This window comes from Canis lupus, chromosome 4, assembly GCF_003254725.2.
Source record: "Canis lupus dingo isolate Sandy chromosome 4, ASM325472v2, whole genome shotgun sequence".
Lineage (NCBI taxonomy): Eukaryota > Metazoa > Chordata > Mammalia > Carnivora > Canidae > Canis > Canis lupus.
In genome coordinates, this window is record NC_064246.1 from 41,105,968 (window position 1) to 41,128,127 (window position 22,160).

General features: G+C 51.3%; 1 protein-coding gene and 1 long non-coding RNA gene across 3 annotated transcripts in view; one reads left to right on the top strand and one right to left on the bottom strand.

The window, feature by feature from the left end:
* Positions 1-313: 313 nt before the first annotated feature.
* Positions 314-6,479, top strand: LOC112651533 (uncharacterized). The gene is made up of 3 exons (XR_003130851.3): positions 314-955; positions 4,981-5,140; positions 6,343-6,479. It is a non-coding gene; the product is annotated as an uncharacterized LOC112651533 (long non-coding RNA).
* The window catches only part of FGF18 (fibroblast growth factor 18), a 33,820-nt gene continuing 18,012 nt past the window's right edge, over positions 6,353-22,160 (bottom strand). Inside the window, exons 4-6 of one of the 2 annotated variants that reach the window (XM_049109141.1) lie at positions 13,540-13,646; positions 7,226-7,314; positions 6,353-6,518 (exon numbers count right to left, since the gene is read on the bottom strand). In XM_049109141.1, coding sequence (XP_048965098.1) covers positions 6,353-6,518; positions 7,226-7,314; positions 13,540-13,646 — 362 coding nt within the window. Of the gene's footprint in view, positions 6,519-6,569; positions 7,315-13,539; positions 13,647-22,160 lie in introns of those variants that run through there. The other variant, XM_025434836.3, reaches the window with a different exon arrangement.

The window sequence follows — 22,160 nt, forward strand, 5'->3', positions numbered from 1 at the left end:
AGATAATGGTCACAGTTGAGATGCACGCAGGGTGAGAAGCGCACCTCCTACCGGAAAGTGCAGGAGGAACTTTGTAGAAAGATTGGGGTAAAGGGGAGCCTGCCAACCACAGGAGCATCCCCCAGCAGATCAATCTAGGGGAAAGCACTCAGGAAAGTTGATTTCCTCAAGATGATAGTACCCATGAATCTCTTGAAAAGCCCTTGCATAGCCTGGGGTGTAGTGTCCCCAGTCTGAAGTCCTGGATGGGAACACATAGCATTCAATGATGGGTGGAGAGAATGAGGGTAAGGCAGGCTAGTAGTTCTTTTTTTTTTTTTTTTTTTTTTCAGGCTAGTAGTTCTTAAAGAATCCTAGGCCAGCAGCAGCAGCAGCCCTTGGCAACTTGCAAATTCTTGGGCCCACCCCCAAGCCTATTGCTGTGGAACTTACAGGAGTGATGCTCAGCTATCTGTATCTGAACTAGCCCTCCTGGGGACTCTGATGTACACCCATGTGGACAAGCACTGGCATTGACTTTTCTGGCTTTTGCCCCTTTTCTTCTGGTAAGAACATTTCCACATTCTTTTGGGAAACCACCCCTTCTTTGACTTGCAGACCTTATTTTTGGGTGGATTGGCCCATGTCTCGCCAAATCCAGCTCCAGGATCCGGCCATGACCTACATCTGGCTACTTTAACTATTCTGTTATCCTGATCACAGTGATTGGCTCAAGGATATGCAAGAGAGAGAACTGATCCAATGAGAATCAGTCCTGGGACCTTTACTGGAGCCTCTGGGAAAAGTATGTTCTCTTTCTTCTGAAGCTATTAAGCCAGTAGGATATAAGCCTGGAACTACAGGGAAAGCCCTCTGGAGAACGAAGCCAACTCAGCAGAAAGCAGAGAGTAGAAGATTGCACTTGGATCCAGCTTTGCCTGAAGCCTGATGCCGGTACATTCTCTTACTGGCTTAAGTAAGTTTTCATATGTTTCTGTCACTTGTAACTGAAAGAATCCCAAATAACATAGGGAGAGAAGTAGAGCATTGGGAGGAATGGATAGGTAAGATACTAGAATATAACAGACCTAGTTTCAAATCCTGGCTTCCCTAGTTAATAACTATGCGACTTTGAATAGGTCACTTCTCTGATCCTCTAACCTTGTTTAAAACAAAGGTGACACTAACTCCTCTGGATGCTGCTATGTGGTGTAATAATAGTCCTATGCAGGATCTGGGAGTCAGATGAACTTGAGCAGATGAACTTGAGACTGAGCTTCAGTCTCCTCTTTGGTAGGAAGCAGATAAAAATAGCTATCTCAGGCAATTATGGTGGGAATTAAAGAAGTGGGTAAAATGCCCACACAAAGCTGGTGCTTAACAGATGACCATGAGCCCTATGTGAGGCGGGCAAATGAGACTTCAGTCTGTGACAGACTTTCAAAATCAGCCAGTGCCTCTGATCCACCCCAGGGGGCAATCCAGGGCCTGGCAGCCTCTGAGTGGTCAACCTGGGAGGTTGGAACCTTGAAGGAGTAGCTCCATCCACAAGCAGAGGAGGTGGGCAGAAACTCTAGCAAGTGCTAATTAGGTCTGAGAAGCTACCAGAGGAAGGGGAGGAATGTCTGGCTGATCACTGGCTTGCTCTGCAGGAAGCCACACCACGGGGCTACCTGCCACCTTCCCTCCTGCAAGAGCTGGCAACCTCAGCCAGGAGGCCAGGCAGTTCTGGGACAGGACAGCCGAGGGTGAGCCTCACCGACATCTGGTCCCAACTCCTCGCATAATGTTTGTAACAGATCCACTACCTAATTGCATGGTTGGGGAGCAGCCTTCACATCTTATCACCTAATTCACTATTGTTTCTTTGGAAGCCCCAATCCTGTGCCTGGGAAAGGAGGGCTCTGCCCCTTTATGGGGTTTCAAGCCCCGGTCATCCCAGCCCCGTCTTGTTAGGCTCCAGCTGTGTGGGCAACTGAGGAGGGCATCTCCATCCCCTCCCAAACTTCCTGCATTCAGCCTGGGCCTTTACTGCCTCCCCTTGCCCAGGCTCACCTGGTTTGGTGAGAACACCCCCAGATACCACCTCTCCTGGGTGTCATGTCCTTCCCTCCCAATAGGGAGGGGCACTTTATTTCTCTTGCCTCAAGTTTTGGGGCTTTATTGCCCTCTCTACGCCCCACAAAGGGATGAAGAGGAACAGTGAGGAAGTAGTGGAAAGTGGAAACAGGGAAGCCCGGGTTCACATCTCATCTCTGTCACTTGCTACCGTGGGACCTGGGTCCAATCACAGTCTTCTACGAGCCATAGTTTCCCCATCTGCAAAACAGGCCTCCTAACATGTATCTTGCCAAGTTCTGATACCAGTGAAATGAGATCACAGTAATAGCTAAGGTAGCAAGAGCTCACTCTGCACCAGGAACTATCCCGAATAGGGCATGTGCACAGCTATGATCATAAGGGTCGGTCTAGGGTAGGTGCCCAATGAACTTCCCTCTCCTATGCCAGTGGGCAGGGAATGGGTGGCCATAGAGGGAGGAGGAGACTGAATCCAAACAATGCCCAAAGTTGGGGCAGGTAGGTAGAGAGAGTACCCTCATCCTTAAACCCATTTCTCTCCCTTTTGGGGGCCAGCCCTGCTATTTTTGCACGTTGGCCCCTTGAAATTCTAGGGTAAGGCTCCATCTTTACTCACTTCTGGCATTTGTCACATGGTACCACTATGGGGCTGAAGAGCAGAGGGGTAGGGGCTGGGACCAAGAAACCTCAGCCTTCTCCTCCCTGCTCTCTGCTTTCTTGGGTCAGAGAAGCAAATTTGGGAAGGATGCTAAGAGGAACCTGGCCAGCCACTGAACTGCCTTGAACTCCCTAGAAGAACTCTGACTCATTTCCCTTTGCCATATTCCACTATGTTTATTAATCACTATCATCACTATTCACTGGTCATCTAATGAGCTCTGTCATTAACTCACTGGGTGCCCTGGAGCAAGTCGCTCTTCCTGTCTGGGTTGTGATTGCTTCTTCTCTAAAGTGATGAGGTTAAAGAGAAATGGAGAGAAGACTGAGGGCAAAACACCTGCCTGGGTGTCTTCCAGCTCTTACTGGGCAGGAATAATCCCGAATTATTTACTCTGCTCTCTCTTCTGAACATTACATCGGCCCTGCAAGGTAAAAACAATTGGATTGATGAGGGAGACGTTCAAGGTCACATAGCTGGCAAAGCTGCCAAGCTAAAAATAAACTCAGGTGCCTTGGGTCCCAGATCCCTGGACTCTCTGTGACACTGACTTCGGGAAAGGGTCCAGGGGGTAGGAGAAGAGCTGTCATCAGGGGCCTGGGAATGTGGTCTATATCTGCCTCCTCCCTCTGGTGGGTTGGGAGATGATGGACACCAAGACAGGATAGGGAGGGCCTGAAGTGGGGAAGTCTGAAACCCTGGACAGGTGCCAAGAGCTCCAAGCTCTAGATCAATGACCTGGGCTCAAATCCCAGCTCTTTTATTAACTAGCCGTGTGACCTCAGGCAAGTGACTGTACTTCTCTGAGCCTGCTCCATAAAGTAAGGCTAAAAATGCCCACCCCAAAGACTGTGGGGTAGATTCAATAAGAGTGTGCTAGGTACATAATAGGTGCTCTGAAAGGTTTCCCTACTCAGCCTGACTGTGAAAACACTCTCTTAGCTCCATCAAGCGAGCATCCTAAGACATCATCCGTGGCTGGGAAATCTTCCCGCCAGTCCACTGTGCCTATCATTAACATAGTTCGCATTGCCCAGGAACTATCCAGGAAGCCTGTCTAGAGTAAGCAGAAGCGAGTTGCATCTTCCAAAGACAGGGAGTCTCTAGAGGAGCAGGAAAAGAAAATAATCGCCGGCCCCATTGCTCTATGAGATGGAGCAAAGGCAGGGTGCTGGGTGTGCGGGGAGCCCGCGGCCTGGGAGGCGGTGGGCAGAGCAGCAGCAGCAGGCAGTCCCAGGCTGGAAACTGCCGTCCTGCTCCACACAGTAGCCAGAGCAGTCCCCTGACAGTGTAAGGCATATCACACGTGGCTCCCCATCTTACTCTGAATGAAAGCCCTGGGGGTGGTCTGGCCCCCTCCAAAACTCTGCCTGCCCCACATTTACCATGCTCCACCCCCGGCCCTTCTTTATTCCATGATGGGCCTCCAGGCCTTAGTACTCTCTGTTCCCTCTGTCCAAAATGCTCTTCCCCTCCGTGTCTGCCTGTGCACTCCCCTGCTCCCCCCATTTCCATGAGCACTCTAGCTAAAACAGCATCTCCATTCCTTTCCATCCCCTCACCCTATTTTAGGATTTACCACTATCTGACATATTTTATACCTATTTGGTTTATTTCTGATTTTCTCCAGTGGAATGTAAGCTCCCTGAGGGCAGGGGCTCTGCTCAGTTCACTGCTGTATCTCTAGCCCCTAGAACAGCATCTGGCACAGACTAAACACCTATTGATTGGATGAATAAATAAATGATTGATTGAATTCTGACTCCACAATTCTCTAGCTTGAATTGCCTTGGGCAGGTCATTTCAATTCTCTGAAACTTTCAGTGCAAAAAATAGTGCACACCCATCTCATAGGGCTATTGTTTAAATTAAATGACAGAGTGTGAAAGGAACTGACACACAGTAGGTGCTTAGTAAATGACAACCACCATCACAACTACTATCCCCAAGGATCTCAGACTCAGTCACCCACTCCCTGAAGCCTTGGCATGTTGATGGTCTCTCTGAGCTTCAGTCAAGAGTACCCATGTCCCACATCGGGACATGTGATGGATGCCCAGGCAGGGCACATAAAGTCCCCAGCAGGCCATCTGAAACACAGTAGGCCCTCACCAAGTAGCAGCTACTACAACTCTGGAGAATGTAGAATTTGGACACCAGCCCCAGCTTTCTTAATCTGTGATCTTGGAGAAGCTGCTAAATGTTTCTGAGCCTCAGTCTCCTCCATCGATAAAATGGGGATAATGATAATATTTTCCTCACAGGTTGTTCTGAGATCACAGTGAGATCATGCATCTGAAAGGGCTTCACAAAGACCCAAGCAAACACGCTGTGACACGGGACAGGCTTCAGTGATGGAGAGAGATCCACATAATGCTGGGAGAAAGGACAGAACCAAGAGTTGTGCATGGCCTGAGCTCTGAGGTGGGTTGCAGAGGGAACACACAGGTCAGAAGCCAAGACCCGGTCCAGCCCCAAGCCCTGTGCAGAGAAGGTGTTCCACCCTCCTCTTTCCTTCCTCTCTGTAGGGCCTCACTGGGGACTTCTCCTGGCCGGTCTTGGCAGGAGGTGGTTTCAAGGGAGGCAGGTGACAGCAGCAGGACCCCACAGGAGGCATCTTCCTCTTCAGTCAGCCTCCTGCCCAATCTGCTTCCCACCCCAAGACTAAGCCAGCCTCTTCCCTACATCCCAACCAGGCCCTGGGAAGACCTAGAAGAAAGGGCCCCTGGAAATTAAAGAGACAGACTCCTTGCACCCTGCCCATGGGAATCTAAGGAGAGAAACACCAGGTCTCCATCCTACCCAGGGCCCTCTGACCCCTCCACCACCAGCCACAGGAGGAGGCCCACTGCTCCTTGCTCAGCCTGTGCTTGGCAGAAATTTGGATGCAGTCTCCATAAATGACTCAAGCAACAATCCCTAGACTGTAAGCTCCAGGAGGCACATGCTTCTTGGGCTGTTTTGATCTTTGATGAATCCCCAGGACCTATAACAGTGCCTGGCACTTAGTAAGTGCTTACTAAATATCTGTTGAATGAGTGGTTCCATCAATAAGTTAATGAATGAAGCAATGAATCAGTGAATCAGTGAAGTTCCCTGGAGGCCGGCACGCTTTTGGTATGTTTTTGGATAAATGCCCAGTGCCCGGTAGAACATGGATGCGGAGCAAATGTACGCGAACGTATGCCTGAATCAGTCATCCAATCAACGACTCGTGAGAACGTAATCTCTGTGAGGGCAAGGATTTCCAGAAGCAGAGGTCTCAGGCTGCATTCCCACAGCCTAGAGCAGTGGGTGGGGCACAGTGCGGTACATTGAGTCAATCAGTGAACGAATGAATGAAGGAGCAAACTAATGAGCGAGGCCCCAGCTCTCAGCACACCAAGCGCGCAGGCCCAGAAGAAGGAAACGCAAAGGGGCCCCCCTGCCCTACCTGAGCCCTACCCCCCGCCACCACTCACCTCATGTTTTTTTTAAATAATTTGTCGATTGTTTTTAATTGTTGAGGCAGTAATACTTGGTTCATGAAACTGCAATATACAGAGAGGTGAAATAAATAGCTTATATATATATAATATATATAATATAGCTGGTTTTAAAATATTCCCTTATCATTGGTGTACTAGGTCACGTGAGTCACGGAAGGTCGATAGCAGCATCCTCCAGAACTGCGAGCAATGCAGGGTCACTAGATTGGACGAGGCCGTCTGTCGTCGGAAGTCGAGGCGCCAGAGAATTCCGAGGGACACACCTTCCCTGCGCGGTGTCTCGGGACAGCTTGCAGCGGACAATAAATAAATGACTGCAAACCAGAGAGCGATTTTTGTTGGAGTTTGGGGCAGGGACAGGGGATTGGGAAAGAGGGGAGAGTCTGGGGGTGGGTACTACTTTCTCTTTTTTCTTTTTTTTCCCTTTTTTTCTTTTTTTGCTTTCTTTTTTTTTTTCTTTTTCTTTTTTTTTTTTTTTGCTTTCAGAACCTTTGGGAAAAAGGACTTTGGTTTCTTAAAGTGTTGTATTCCTCATTCAAAATCTCCTCTGGGCACAAGTTTAAAGTTGTCTGTTCCTAGAGAGAGACAAGCACCTGTACGTTGACAATAGTCCCTTTTCGTGAGTCTTTTGTCATAGACAGGGGGTTTCAAGTCAACAATAAAATCCTTATCACCCCCCTCCCCCCAAGAGTTTTGGTTCAGTTTTTGTCTTCTTTTAAACACAATGTACAAAAATAGAGCTTCTTCCTAATTTTTTCATGTAAAAATATTCCTCTGATGCAGTTCTCTGTGAGTGTGAGTGTGGGCCTGGGGACAGCCTTGGGGAGCTGCGGTGAGGCCAGCCTAGCCGGGGTGCGTGGGGCGGATCCGCCGGGACCTCTTGGTCACCGTGGTGTACTTGAAGGGCTTCTGCAGCTCTGCCTGTCCCTTGGGGTAGCGCTTCATGAAGTGCACGTCCTGCTGGTTCTCCCGGGTCTTGGGACCCTTCCGGGGCCGCCCCTTCTTGGTGAAGCCCACGTACCAGCCAGAGTACTTGGCGGACATCAGGGCTGTATAGTTGTTCTCCAGGACTTTCTCAATGAATACACACTCCTTGCTGGTGCCATCGGGCTGTAGAAAGCAAGAGAAGGAGGAGGTGAGAAGGAGAGGGTGGGCTATGAGGGGCAGAGCTACGTGGACAGGGTGTGGACAGGTGATGGAGGCTTGGGACAGTAGAGTAGGGGGCAGTAGAAGGCCTGACCCAAGTTTTGTCACCACTAATTTCACTTCCTGGATCTATGGAGTGGACTTGTCATATTGGCCCCTGCCTCCTTCCCTACCCACTAATTAGGTAATAGATTCCCACTGTCATTCAGGAATCCATCCCTTCCCCATTCACTACCCTACAGCCAGGGGCTTCCACCCCAACTCTACTAGAACAAGAGACCCAGACCTGGCCAATGAAACATTATTTCCCAGGACTCGTGCAGAGCTGGGTATGTGGCCTAAGCCATCCAATCTGAGTGTTCCTCAAGACCCTCGCATAATCCCCCCAAAACATAGGCTGCTTTAAACTTGAGGAACCCCTAAGGCTGAAGCATAGGCAGCTATCTTACCACCATGAGGAGAAACTCTGTCTGACAAGGCCAACACAGAGGAAGGAAAGCCAAGAGGAAGTGAATGAGAGAAACCAAGTTCTGGTCACATCCTTTGGGCTCTGGACCAAGCAGTATCTGAAGCTCTTTACCTCACTGTGATGTGAGCCAATAATATCTCATTTCCTTTAAAGTAGTTGAGATTATGTTCTATCACCTGCAACAGAAAGGAGTCCCTGCAGATGTGTACAAAACCTGTCAGCTACTCTACTGACACTCAACTCCACTGCAATATAGTTAAATTTAAATTACATTAATGTGGGATATGGTGCATTTTAAATGTTTGGTGTGAAGAGGGGTGGGGACCTCCAAGAGTAAGAGTTTTTGCATGGCCAAACTCCAAAGCCTATCTATGCCTTTGGTTCTGAGATTTCAGGCTCCCCAGCAGATGTGTGAACTCCCTAGGAGACAAGGGATGCCGGGCAAGGAGTACTAGATTTCGAGTCAGAAGATGAATCAACTCTAACACTTCCTTATGTGACCTCAGGCTAGTTAATTCCACTCTCTAGACGTCAGATTCCTCTTTTCACCAAACCGGGACAGTGACCCCTGCGTCACAGACATGTTGTGAGGAATGATACTTATAAATGACCCTCGTACACAGTAGGAACCTGCTAAATTATTTCTGAAGAGCAGGTCGTTCAGATGGTTCTGGCCTCTCTCCCTGGATCGGATCTGGACAAAGGACGGTGGGAGGCAGGGCTCTGAATCTCCTCCCTGAGACAGCCGAATCACTCCGTGTAGAAGAGTGGGAAGCACACAAAGCTGTAAGGCCTGAATTAGCAGCGCTCGAGTTTCCAACTAACATCTCCAAATTTAGGCTGGGCCCACTCCTCTTTACGGACGGATGCCCAGCCAAGTTGGAAGCCCAGCGGTCTGGCTGTGCGTGGTGACTGAGGTGTGAGTTCCAGCCTTTTGTTTGAAGTGGAAAACAGGCTGGGGCTTCCAGGAACGTTCACCTTTGAGCGGAGGGCAAGCTTGCGCCCTGCAGACAAAGTGCTGAACTTTGCAGAAAGGGAAGGGCAGGGTAAGAAAACATTCTCTGGGGGCTGAGATCTTTCGAGGAGGTTGCACAGCAGGCAGGGGGTGGGGTTGGGAGACATGTGGGACCCAGAGGACAGTGTCTGGGGGTGGGGTTGAGCAGTGAGGGACTCTTGTGAGGGAAGTGGAGCATATGTACAAGGCAGGTAGAGGGGAGTGGTCTCTAGGTCTCTATTCCCATGGATAATTCTGGAAGCTGCCTATCCAACCTAAATCCAGGTGCTCTCAATGGGACAGTCACGGCAAACTGAACAAAGCCCATGCCATGGTTTTCCCCACTATAGAATGCCTGCCACTACCTGGGAAACTTCTTTCATCCTTCAAGGTCGAGCTCAGTAACCACCTCCTCCAGGAAGTTTTCCTTCACTGCCATCTATCTCCCTGGGCATTTCCTCTTCTTCACTTAAGCCTCCATTCAAACCTCCAGGTCTTACTGGGCTCACATACTCCATCTTCGCCCCTTGGCATCCCTTCCTCCTCCCACCCTCCAACAGAGCAATTCCATACCTACCTGCCTCCTCGCTAGCCCAAGAGCTTCAGGAGGTCAGGACTATTCGTCAGTTGCCCTCATGGCTCAGCATAGGTCTCGGGTACCCAGAGCATTTGTGGTTGAATGAATGAAAGTTCTGGGATAGAAATGGTGGCCGTGACCTTCAAAGGGCTTTCCTCTAAAAGAAAGTAGACACTGCCTCCCAGATCCCTGGCTAGTGTCCCAGAAACAGTCATGAGCTGTGGGAGGCCCTCCTGGGGGATGTGCTGAGAAAGGGGTACAGCAAGCAGAGGACCAGAGCTCCCGGCCTGGTGCACTTGGTCTCCCTACTAATCCACTCACTCATTCATTCGGCATTTATTGTTCGTCAGTTATAGGTCAGACATTTCCGCATACATAATTTCATTTCATCCTCTGAACTTCTCAGGTAGACCCTCCCTGCTAGAAGAAAACAGAGTTCAAAGAGGGCAAAAGGGTTTGCCCAAGGTCATGGGGCTTGTAAGAGGCACAGCCAGGTTTCAACATGCATTTGCCACTGCAGCTCATTTATCCTCTGTCCAGTTCCATAGAGGTCCGTGAGAAGAGACGGTGTGGAAAAGTGGGCACTGCCTATCAAAACATCTCAACTCCCCAAGGCCCATATAGCCACCATCAGCATGAAGCAAGGTCTTGGATGTGCAAGGAGTGTGCACAGTGCCTGGCACATGTGCTTCCACATGTCTGGGTTTACTTATGAGAGCTGAAATTCCCAGCACCCAGGAGCCCCTTGGGAAGAGCCATGGTACCCATGATGGTCCTAAGCTCCCCCAGGGACAGTCACACGGTCCTCCTGTGAGCTCAGATACAGCAGATCCAAAGCTAATGGCAGGCCGCAGCTGGGCTTGCCCATCACCTCTGCTCCTGACTACCTCTATGACCCTGCTTATTGCTTGCCAATATTTAAAAAGAACACCTGTGCTTGGGCCTCATCCCTAGAAATGCTGACGCAGTTGGTTCAGGCAAGGCAGACCATCAGTATTTACAGAGTGAGTGAATATCCCATTGCAGAACCTTGGTGATTAAATAGAATTTGAGCATCCCCCCCCCTCCACTCCCTCCCCTCCCCACACACACACATCCAACCTCCTCCTTTCCAAATTGGAGTACTTTTCTTTCTATTTGATCTGAAGACTGAATCCTGACGACATCATTTGGCCCCTAGATCCCGTCTTACTTGAAACTGGAACTACCCCCTGGACGTTTTTAGTTACATGAGCCAAAAAATTCCTTTTCTGCTTAAGGGATTTTGAGTTGGGTTTCAGTCATTTACAACCTAAAGCAGTCTTCACAAAGATGTGATGGTGGGCAGAAGACCCCTCTACCCTGAAAGGTCTGGGGCCCTGTGTTGCCTCAAAGAGGACTCCAGTGATGGCACAGGCAGGGCAGATGAGAAAGTAATCAAACTGGGTTGAATATTCAGAGACAGGGGAAAATGCCTAGCATGTAGTGCTCCATACTCAGCAGCTGTTTATAGAATGGAAGGATGTACTCCCTCCTGGGTCAAATGGATGTGGGGTCCAGAAAGGTGGTAAAAAGCAGGGAAGCTACCTGAATATGCAGGGGATTGAGGCAGAGCTTTTGTATATGATCATTACGGTCCAGCAGAGTTGTAGCCACAGCCAGGGGCCCAGAACATCTGAAAAGCCTCTATTGGGGGCTCAACGCAGGTGCTCCGCTGTGGTCAAAGATGTGCAAGGTTGGCACCCGGGGTCAAGACCACCCAAAAAAGCCATCCTGTTAGACCACTCTAAGGGAGTCAGAGCCTAAGATGAAGTCAAGGGTTCCCACAGGTGAAGGAGTAACTTTGTGGCCTGGCTTCAAAGGGGAAGTGAATGAACATTTTTCAGGTGCCCACCAAATGCCAGCATTATCATTGCCATTTTACAGATGAGGACATCGAGGCTCAGCAGTTAGGGCACTTGATGCCCTGTCCTGACATGAATAATTCTGGCTGTGGGTTAAGACAGATGGTAGATGGTGTGGTCCCAGCGATGGGTTTTGAGATGGATTGGGGGTGGAAGACTGGGGATGCGCTGAGGCAACAGTTCCTGTAAGGTATGAAGCCAGAACAGAGGCAGTGGCAACGACGAAGAAAACACAAGGGTAACCCCAGGACCTTGGAGCCTGACTGCCTAGGAGGCTGGGATGGACCGGCACCCCAAGAGCCCGTGGCTTCTAGCTGCAGCAGACAGGAGGGCTGGGCTAGGCAGAGGCCAACAGGGGGCCCGCTCAGAACCACCCTGGGGCAGGTGGATTCGGGGGGGGGCATCCTTGGAGGGCCCGGGCCAGCCCAGAAGCCCGGAGCCTGCACGGGGATGGGGGAGCTGCCGCGAGGCGAGCGGGAAGGAGGGGGCCCTCCCTGGGCTGCGCCGAGCCAGCTGAACCGCCCCCAATATAATGACGGGAGAGGGCGAGGGGCAGGAAATCGGAGCCGGCTCCTGTGGAAGCGGTGACTCAGCGGCGGGCGGGCGGCGGCGGCGGGCGGCGGGGCTGCTCCTCTGACCCCAGCGCGCCCTCCGGGGCTCACGCTGCCGGGAAGCGCGCAGACCGGGGCGGGGGGGGGGGGGGGCACCGGGCTCGGCCGAGGGGCTCCGCCGCGGGCAGGTCGGGCCTGGGAGGCCCCGCGCGGGCGGGACGGCAAAGCGCCACAGGAAACGCACTGCCGGGCCCGGGGACCCGCGCCCGCCCCTGTCCCCGCCCCGCCCCCGCCCGCCCCGCCCCGCCCCCGCGCCCGCCCCCGCCCCGCCGGCCGCCCGGGCCGCGGGAGGTGAATCACTAATTAAAACCACTCGTGGCGTCCGGCCGCTCGCTCGGCGGGTTACTCTTCCTGCGCTCTGAGAGGCCCGCTGGCGAGGGCAGTGCGGCTGGGACCTCCGCCTTCCAGACGGGCCTGGAGTCCCCGCAGCTCTAGGTGGGCCCTGGGACAAGTGCCTGGGACGGCGCCAAGCCTCAGCTTTCTCATCGCGAAGTGGGGGTGGTCGTGGTTGCGACCTCGCGGGATTATTGGGGAGTACTTTTTGCACAGCGCCTGGCAGAAAGTAGGTGCTCAATTAACAGAAGCTACTGGTGGTGTTATGATTAACAAATAATAAGCAACAATACTCTGCCCCAAGTCCCCGGCCTGTGACACTCTCCCCAGCACTAGGGTGTGGAGTAGGGAAGAGGGATCAGAGTTGAGGGATTCAGGAAAACAAACGCAGGGCCCCAGGGCTTGAACAGGAGTTGGGGCCGTGCTTTCTCCTCCCAACTACGCGTAATAAGGACAAATTACCAGCCAGGGCCTTGCTCCCAAGCAGGAAGAGCCATCCTCCTTAGAATCAGGATCTTACCCCCATAACCCAACTCCACCTGTCCAACAGGAGCATTATTACAAGTTGGATATGGGGATGAGTAGGGTCCCTACAAAGGGCAGGGAACATAAAGCATGACCCCATGGAGCTCCTGACAGTAACACCTTCCACTGGAAGACCCAAAGGAAGTAACTGTACGAACTTCACAAACAGGCACACCCAGGAAAAAAGGGGGACACCAGGCAGCACCCGTGGAAGCTCAGAGCCCCCGGCATGTGGGTCCACCCCACTCATACCCACACCCCACTCTAATTTCTTACACGCAGCTCTGCTGCCTATTCCAAAGTCATAAAATCTTCCTGAAATGCTGAAACTATGAGGCCCAGCGCTGAGGAGGCAGCTGGGTCCAGGAGGTACTATACTTCACAGCAAATCCCTGGCAAATGTTAAAAAACAATGCTGAAGCCCCAGCCCGTGGCCTGCGGCTTCCCTGTTCTCAGACAGCAGACACACACAGGCAGGGAGCCGCTGAGCCGCTCGGGGTTCACATCCAGCAGGAGAGATCGGGACCCTGCATGCTCCACAAAGTCACAGTCATGGATACCTCATACAGGCAGGCTGTGATGTGGGGGCAGAGAAGGAGCGAACGGAAGAGATTATAGTTAGAAACAATCTCTCTCTCTCTCTCTCTCTCTTTTTCTCTCTCTCCCTCTCTCTTTTCCTCTCCCCAGGCCTGTTTTCCATCTGGGCCTGACAAGGCCCTGAGCACCCTGTTCCAGGTCCCCAGAGTTGCCAGGGGGAACCTGCCCAAATACCCTGGGAATTCCAGACCATTACTCACCTTCCCCACGAGCTTGCCTTTCCGGTTCATACATAGGTAGAATTCCGTCTCCTTGCCCTTGATCCGGACTTGACTACCGAAGGTGTCTGTCTCCACTAGGAGCTGGGCTTCGAAAGGCAGAGAGAGAACAAGACACATTTTTTTTACCAGGGGCAATGGTTTGGCCAAAAGGCTCAGCAACACGATCCCTGACCTTGTCCTCCGACCCCCTCACTGCTCCAACATCAGGCACGGGGGAGGCTTTGAACAGGTCTCATCCGAGCACCCTGCCCCTTATGCAGCCAGAGAAGTCTTCCAGTCATTTATTCTCCACCCCCAGCTCTCTTGACTCCACTTGGGACCTAGATGGCTCCAGCTGGATGGTTGTTCTGCCCCTGTGGCTAAATAGCAGTGTGTCCTCCCCAAATCACCCACCCAGACCGGCCCCTCACCTCTGTTCCCCAGAACAGGCTATTCACACAGCCACACGTATAACCCCAGAGAAGTAACAGTCTCTGGAATGAGAGCACAGAAAAATGTATGCAAGTTTGCATGGGCATGCTCACACCCTACCCCGCCTTGGGGGAAATCAAACTACTTCCTCCAAAATTTCGGTCAAAGGCCCCTTCCTCTAGGGCAAACATCTAGAACCCCTGCTAGTGTCCCCTCTCCACTCCACACTTTTGCCACCTGGAGTGGGGAAGGCCTCTCAAGAGGAGGTTTTTTGGCCCCTGAGAATGGAGCTATCTCCATAATATTCTGCTTTCCTCAATCAAGGCCACCAAGGCTGAAATGTAGCTAACTTCCAGGAGCCTGGAAGTCCCAAGCAGGACTGGATATGCCCTGGTTCAGAGTAGGAGACCCCATATTAAACCATTCTCCATAGAGCCTCCCTTAGGAGAGGGTGTCCAGAGCTGATCCCCCAAAGTCCTGACTGAGCAAGGACGTCAAACAGGTCAGCCCAGGTGGCTCAGCGGTTTAGCGCTGCCTTCGGCCCAGGGCATGATCCTGGAGACCTGGGATAGAGTCCCACGTGAGGCTCCCTGCATGGAGCCTGCTTCTCCCTCTGCCTGTGTTTCTGCCTCTCTCTCTCTCTCTCTCTGTCTCTCATGAATAAATAAATAAAATCTTTAAAAAAATAAATTTAAAAAAAAGGACGTCAAACAAAGGTGACTGTCCCTTGATTAGGCGTGCTGTGTCCAGACCCCTCCCTGTCCCTCTGCCAATCCACTTTGTCTCCCCAGTAAGGTGCTGTGTGACTTCAGTAGGTCATGCACCGTATCTGAGCTCGTCTTGAACTCCGATGCCTGGTTCCCTCCCCAGCACCTCCTCCTACTGCTGCCTTCTTTGCCTATGACCCCCTCACCATTCTCACCCTCCCATCTCTGACCCTTTGCTTTCCAGCACCTGCCCCTCCCTCAGCCACAAACTTTTAATTTCAGTGACAAGGGACTTCCTTCTCCATAACAAAAATCATAGCCCTAAATACAGCATCTTTGGAGCCACAAAGAGTGTACCTCAGTGCCCCTAAAATACACTAGGTATGATTTTAATAAAAAAATTTAAAAATATATACCCTGGTGCCCTGCTGTGAAAATTAAAACCATCTGGAACTCAGGATTTCCAATAATTAATCTAGCCCTCCTTTGACACCACTACTAATTAAAATATGATACCCCACCTTTCCAAGGAAAATAAGAAGAATTTACATAAAATTTAAAGATCTAACAAGAATTCAGTAATTCTAGAAACAGGGAGGGAGGGGGAGGCACATTCTTCTCTCCACCTTCCCCCATCCCTAGTAAACACCAAGAGGAAAATATAAGCAACACGGAGATAGGGGGTTATAAGACCCCCATCCTCCTTGCTCCCCTTTAATTCAAACTCCCTATAACTTTCCCTGGGAACCCAGGGCCAAACATTAGAGCAGCCTGGGGCTTGCTTTCTGCATCTGCTGGCAAAGCTCAGGCCCCACACAGGATGGAGATTGCGGGGTTCAGGAGGGTCTCCCAATCCCAGGAGCTTCCAAAGAAGAAAACACACGTAAGGGAAAGACAAGAGATTTAGAATATGCAGACCTAGGTATGAATCCCTGATCCCACCTGCCAACTGTGTGACCTTGGGTCTCAGTTTCCTCACCCATAAAATGGGTATAATCATCCTTACTCTTCAAAAGTTATTGTGAGGATTCCACAAAAGGGAGGCAGAAATGGCCTAGCACCTGTTCTCAGAGGCCAGGTAAGAGAAGTAACTATTATGTAAGTTTCGTAATAACTGCAAAACAAAACTGTTTTCTCCTAAAAACAAACAAACAAACACACACACACACACACACACACACACACAGCATAGAGGGGAGGAGGAAAAATCCTATGTGTGGAAAAGGGTAGAAGTAGAGCCAAAGTGGCCTCCCCAGGCATGCCCTCTGACCTGAACTTCTTCAGCATCCTCCAGGGTCACAGGCATCCCACACTGTGAAGTGCATCAGAAAATGCCTTGGGCTGGGACTTATGGGGTCTGATTCCATTTCTGGCATGGCCATACTGGGCTGCATGACCTTTGAGCAAGTCACACCCACCTCTGAGTCTCAATCTCCTTACCTGTGCAGCGGGGGGAGGGGCCCAACCCTATTCTGATTCTCTGGGACTGGGGCAGAGCCTAGGAGACAGGTAGGGATAGAGACTATAGAAAGGGGGTCAGGCTCCAGGACTATGGCCCAGGCGACCCCAGGTGAGTCTGAGAGAAGACTGCCCTGTCTGCCTCTCCCAGTATGTACCTGGACCTCTGTCCTCAGAACAGTTCCTATCATTGTGGCTCCCACATGAGCCCACGAAGTATATACATCACCTTGAGTGTGGGTGGCTTTGTCCCCATTTTACAGTTTAGGAGACTGAGGCTCAGAGAAGTAACCCAGCAGCAGTGGCTGACATCAGGTCTGCCTACTTTCTGCTGGGGCCTGGGCACCAGGGGAGGGCCTCCAACTCCAGGGAGATGTAGTTCCCTGCCCCCACCCCCCACCCTCCCCTAACACTCATCAGCCACAACCCACCACATGAAGCCCTTTGCCTGAGCTGTCCAAAGGGGCTGGGGCTGGGGCTGGGCTGCACCTCCACCCCCACAAACCTAGCTGCCCTCACCCCAGCATGGGGAAGGTCTGCTCCAGATGCCATGCCGGGGAGCCAGAAGTCTGCTCTCCCCGACCACAGCAGGCCTTGCCGTGACCTAGACTCCACTCGGGCGCATGACATAATGAGAAGGGAGCTGGGCCAGAATTATGTAAAGTCTGCGGGGAGTAATAGCAGCAGCAGTTCTCAGAAAGAGAGAGAAAGAAAGAGAGGGCGAGAGGTGAAGAGAGAGACCCCACCCATCCAGGCCAGGTTTGCTCCACAGCCTACCTCGTCCACAGCATCACGTTGCCCCTTCTCATGACCCAAGCCCCCAACACGCAGCTCTCAGGAGCTTAGAAACCTCCTCTGGGCTCAATTCCATCCTAGAGGCCTGTACCAGGCCAGGTGGGAGGAGTATGGTCGTTATCTGGCTCCACTCCTCATCAGACCTCCTCTCCAGGCATCCCCTCCAGACTGCACAACTCAGCAGCCTCCTCCCTCTGCCAGAGAGATCCTTCTAAAATATAAAATTAATTTTATCTCTTCCCTGCTAAAATCCTCCTAGGGATCTCCAATTCACTTAAAATCTAGCCTCTTCATGGAGACTCATATGGGGGCACACACTACATCCCACCCTCACTCACAGCCCTCCAGCCAACAAGCCTCTTTGCTGCTCCTTTCTGACACACCAACACACTTCCACCTCAGGGCCTTTGCACTCAGCTGTTCCCTCTACCTGGAGGCTGCCTTGCCTAGAGCTTCCCATAGAGGCTTCATTTCTCTTAGGTTACCACTCAAATGTCACCTGCTCAGAGATTCCTTTCCTGGTCACACTGTCCAATGTCATACCACCATCTCCAGTCCAGCTCTACCCATTCCCTGCCCCACTGTCTTCAGAGCTCTTCTCCAAATGATCTTAGTTGCTGTCTCTACCTACTGCAAGGTAAGCTCCTCTGCAGCAGGGCCTTATCTGTCTTATACATCACAGAGATTTCTAGCACCTCGCCCATTCCTGGTAAATGACCAAGAAGTAAATTTTAGTAGATGCATAAACGGCTTTGTGAAGTAGACATGAGTAACACTAAGAGTTACAGAAAACCCAATTCAGGGAGGTGAAGGGACTGCCCAAGGACACACAGCTGGCCAAAGGAGGGCAGATGTGGAGACCCAGTCTGACTCCACAGTCAATGCTTGGCCACTCTGCTCCCCACTGATGTTCTCCTGGTACAATCCCTGTCACTCACTAGAACTCTGAGCTCCTACCCACCCGTCCCTGGCCTCAGGATTACTATCACATATACCGACCTGCTGTGTGACAAAAGGAAAAACCCTGTTCATCTCCAGGCCAGGCCTACGTGACCTGCAAGGCCTCTTTCTGTTCTGCCCCTCTAGAAATTATCAGTAATTTACATTTATTTAGAGTTTATGATGTGGTGGATATTGTTCTAACTCCCCTATATGCATTCTGTCCCTCATGATATCCTTACAATAATCCCATGAAGTTAGAACAGTTATTATCATCCCCATGTCACAGGTGAGAAAACAGAGTCCCAAGGTTATACCCATGAGGGAGCTGAAACCCAGGCAGGCTAGCCCAGAAGTCTTATCTTGTCCATCGCTCCCTTTACCTTCCCTCTGCATCAGCTCCTCTCCTGGGGGAGTGAGTGAGTGAGTAAGCACCAAAGGCAGGGAAGGTCTTTGCTTTGACCTCACTTTCCTGAGGCTGAGTGACTATCACCAGAGATGCCTACATCTCTAAAAACTCATACTGCTTTTTTTTTCCTTCTCTTTTTTAAATGCTGAAGTAACAATAATAATTTAAAAATAACAACAAAGAGCACCTGGGTGGCTCAGTTGGTTAAGCGTCTGCCTTTGGCTCAGGTCATGATCCCAGGATCCTGGGATGGAGCCTTGTATTGCGTTCTCTGCTCAGTGGGGAATCTGCTTCTCCCACTGCCCCTCCCCCCCGTTCATGCCCCCCCCTTTAATAAATAAATAAAATCTTTTTTTAAAGTCTTATTAAAAATTTTTTTTAAATAAAAGTTACAACGAATACTTGAGCATTTACCATCTGCCAGGGACTGTGCTTAGTCTAAATGTGCAGTGCCTCACTTGATCCTAAGTCCCAGAGGTAAAAACTATTACACCCATTTTATGGATGAAGAAACTGAAGCACTGAGTAGCTAAGTTACATGCCCAGAGTCACATGGTAGGGCCGGGATTTGAAGACTGGCAGAGTAACTCCAGAGCTAGTCTGAGATTCAGAGGTAGGCAGAATGGGACGGACACACTGCAGGCCAGCTATCATAGAGAAAAAGGAAGTGACATTGATTGACTGACTGATTGACTGCTTGCAGTGTGACTCCCTAGCTGGGCCTGCTAGTGTGTGATCCGGGGCCTCACTTTGAAGACTTTTGGTTTGAAGCATAGGAAACAGGGGGGAAAGACACAGAGAAGCAGCCAAAAAAGCAGACAGAGACACAGTGCAAAGAGAGACACAGGAGACAGGAACCAAAGAGAGGGAGCCTGAGAGAACAAAGCTGGAGAGTAGGGGTTGCTTCCCCCCGCCTTCAGCCACAGGCTAAACCCCCCTTCAAGAGCTGCAGGCGAAGTCTGGGAGCCAGGAGCCCCCTGGGTCCCATGTGAGGTGGCCAGCAGCTGGCAGGCCTCTGTGTTTCCAGTGCTGACTGTGCTTCTGGCCACTCCCCAGGTGTCCTCCAGTGAGGAAATATCCTTGCCACAAAAGGCACTGGGAGGTCAAAGCAAATCAGTCCTCCCTCTCCCTGAAAGTGGAGCAGGTGGAGAGGAAGGGGCAGGGGCAAGGAAAGCTTTCTGGAAATGTTTCCACATCACTGTCCACACACACATACACACACACACACACACAGTGTTTCTCCCAAAGTCCCCTTCTCCTAAAGTCCCCCAAGGAGGTTTGCAGGCCACGTGGGCTGGCTGGAAAGGAAGAGGGAAAAAATCAATAGGATTGATCAGGAGCTATATTTAATCCTAGCCATAGCTCTAGTGTGGCCATTTTAGCTGCAGAGTCAGCGAGGTGTGGGTGACCACTCTTCACTGGGGACAGAAGTTATGGGACATGAGCTCAAAGGGCAGGGATTTTAATGCCCCTTCCCAGCTGCAAGAGCCCTGGGGGAAGCCAGGTCTGTTGCTTCCTGTATCCCCTTAGCAGGATGCAGAGCCAGCAGGCTGAAAGGATGGAAGGGAGGATGAGAGGACCAGGAGAGGAGGAGGCAGGGAGCACTGATCTGCCAAGTGTCTACTGTGTGCCTCAGCTCTGTGCCAGGCACCTGCCTCAGGGGGAGCACTCCCAGACACACAGATGGCTCATCCATGCAAGCACTGGCTCAGGCATATATCGAGCACCTGCTTGTGGCTGGTTCTGTGCATGGTGATACAGCAGTGAACAAAATAGACAAAAGCCCCCTACCCTCAAGGAGTTTGCATTATAACAAGAGAGACAAAGAGCAAAAGGCTAAATACATAACAGCATATCTAGTAGTAATAAGAGCTGGGTAGAAAAATATGCCTGAGAGGAGACAGAGATAGGAAACCTCTGATAAGGAGACAATTGAATGGAAGCCTGAGTGAAAGGAGGGAGCAAGCCATTGAGGATATCTGGGAACGCAGCATGCTCAGGTTGAGAGGACAGCAAATGCAAAGGTCCTTAGGCAGGAACATGTCTGGCATGTTGGCTGGTGGGTGGGGCTGGCGCAGAGTGGGCAAGGAAGAGGCAGTGTGGCAATCAAGAGCCAGGCCATGCTGGGCCGATCCAAGAACTGGGATTTTATTCTCAGTGAGACAAGCGCCTTTGAGAGTGGAGTGACACGGTCTCACATTTAGGGCTGCTATATGTATGGACTATGGGCATCAGACTCAGAAGGTACAAGGGTCTCTGCTGTGTCAGCCACATCAGCCCTTGCTCCTTGCTCAAACACAGCCCTCCAGGGGGTACCAGACTGAGGGAAAACGGGGACCAGAGGACTCCCCTCCTCATTTCATCTGCTCAGTAAAAGCCCCGGAACACACCACACACCTTCCTGTGTGAGCCACACAAGTCAGTCCTGATTATGCTTTGAGTTGCCCCATAATCATTTTATATCTTCACCCGGCAACCTTTCAGTGGGGACCTGCTTTCTGCCAAGCCTTGTACTGGATATGGGGACACACAGGAGGATCTCAACTTTCAAGGAGCTCATGTTCTCAGTGGGGGCAAGGTGAGCAGGAAGGTGCAGGCTGATGCTGGGATGGGCTGACTCCTCCCAACCCCACAGCAGTACCACAGCTGGAGGCACAGACTAATCCATGCCTGAGCTCTCTAGGAAGCCAGCATACACCCCATACCCAGTCCCCATGAATGGTGAGGAAGCCCGGGCTCAGGGAAGGAATGAGAAGGACCCAAGGACACATTGGAAGTTAGAGAACTAGATTCTTGCCACTCAGAGCCAGCCCCTGAGATGGAGCAGAGTCTGGCTTGGGAGTAGCGTGAGGGCTGGGACCAGGTGTGTCTTACCACCATATCCCAGGCCTCAATAATTCTGTGCTAAGTGAGGGAGGGACCCCAGCTCAGACCACACGCAACGAGAAGGTCCAAAGACCCTTCCTCCTCTGGCCCGACAGCAGCCATAACAGGCAGTCCTGCTGCTTGGAATCATGCTAAAGAAGCCTCCTTTACCAGCAGCTGACATGCCAGGGCCTCACTGATGCAAGACAGACATGGTCCCTTCTGGAAGCCCCAGGCATTAATCCCTGAGAGAGGAACCTCTACCAGAGCCCATGAGGGTACCCCCACACCCAAACAACAGCAATGAGTTCAAGTAGTTATTCATATTTTTCCTTTAATAATCATACAATCTTTGAGCGTGAGATTTGCTCTCATTCCAATTACCCCATTTCAGAGAAAAGCAAACAGGATCAGAGAGGCTAACTCAGATCCAAGGTCTCCAGCTTGCAGGTGATGGAGCTAGATTCAAATCTTGTCCAACTCCAGAGTCTACGTTCTCAACCCCTCAAAAGATCACTTTCCTGGCTGACACGACCCCTACAGGGGGGGATTGCTCAGGGGTTGTTCTAAGGACAGTCAGTCCTGGGAGGCAGGCCTACTGCAAAATGTTGGGTTTGGGGTTTTTTTATCACTTTTTTTTCTCTAATAGAAAAAGAAAAACCTTTTTTCAAATGAAAACAGGAAAGAATATCTAATTGTACCACTTATAAAAGCAGTGTTGCCCCCACACCACCAGTCCCACTGCCGGGGTCCCTACCCACTCCCTAAGCACAGACTCAGTCGGCCCTAGGCCTCAGGCCTCCTCTTCTAAAACTCCAGTTCTGTCACTGGCAGCCCTGCTTCCTGCAGCCAGGAGGACCTAATGCCTCCATACCCCGAGCTCAAGTGCATGAATCCTGGAGGCAGGCAGAGCGGGGCTCTCTCACCCTCTCTTGGCAGAGGAAGAAACTAAGCCGAGAGCCGGACATGCTTGCCCCAAGCTTTGCAGGCTGCTCAGTGGTAGAGCCGCAACAAAA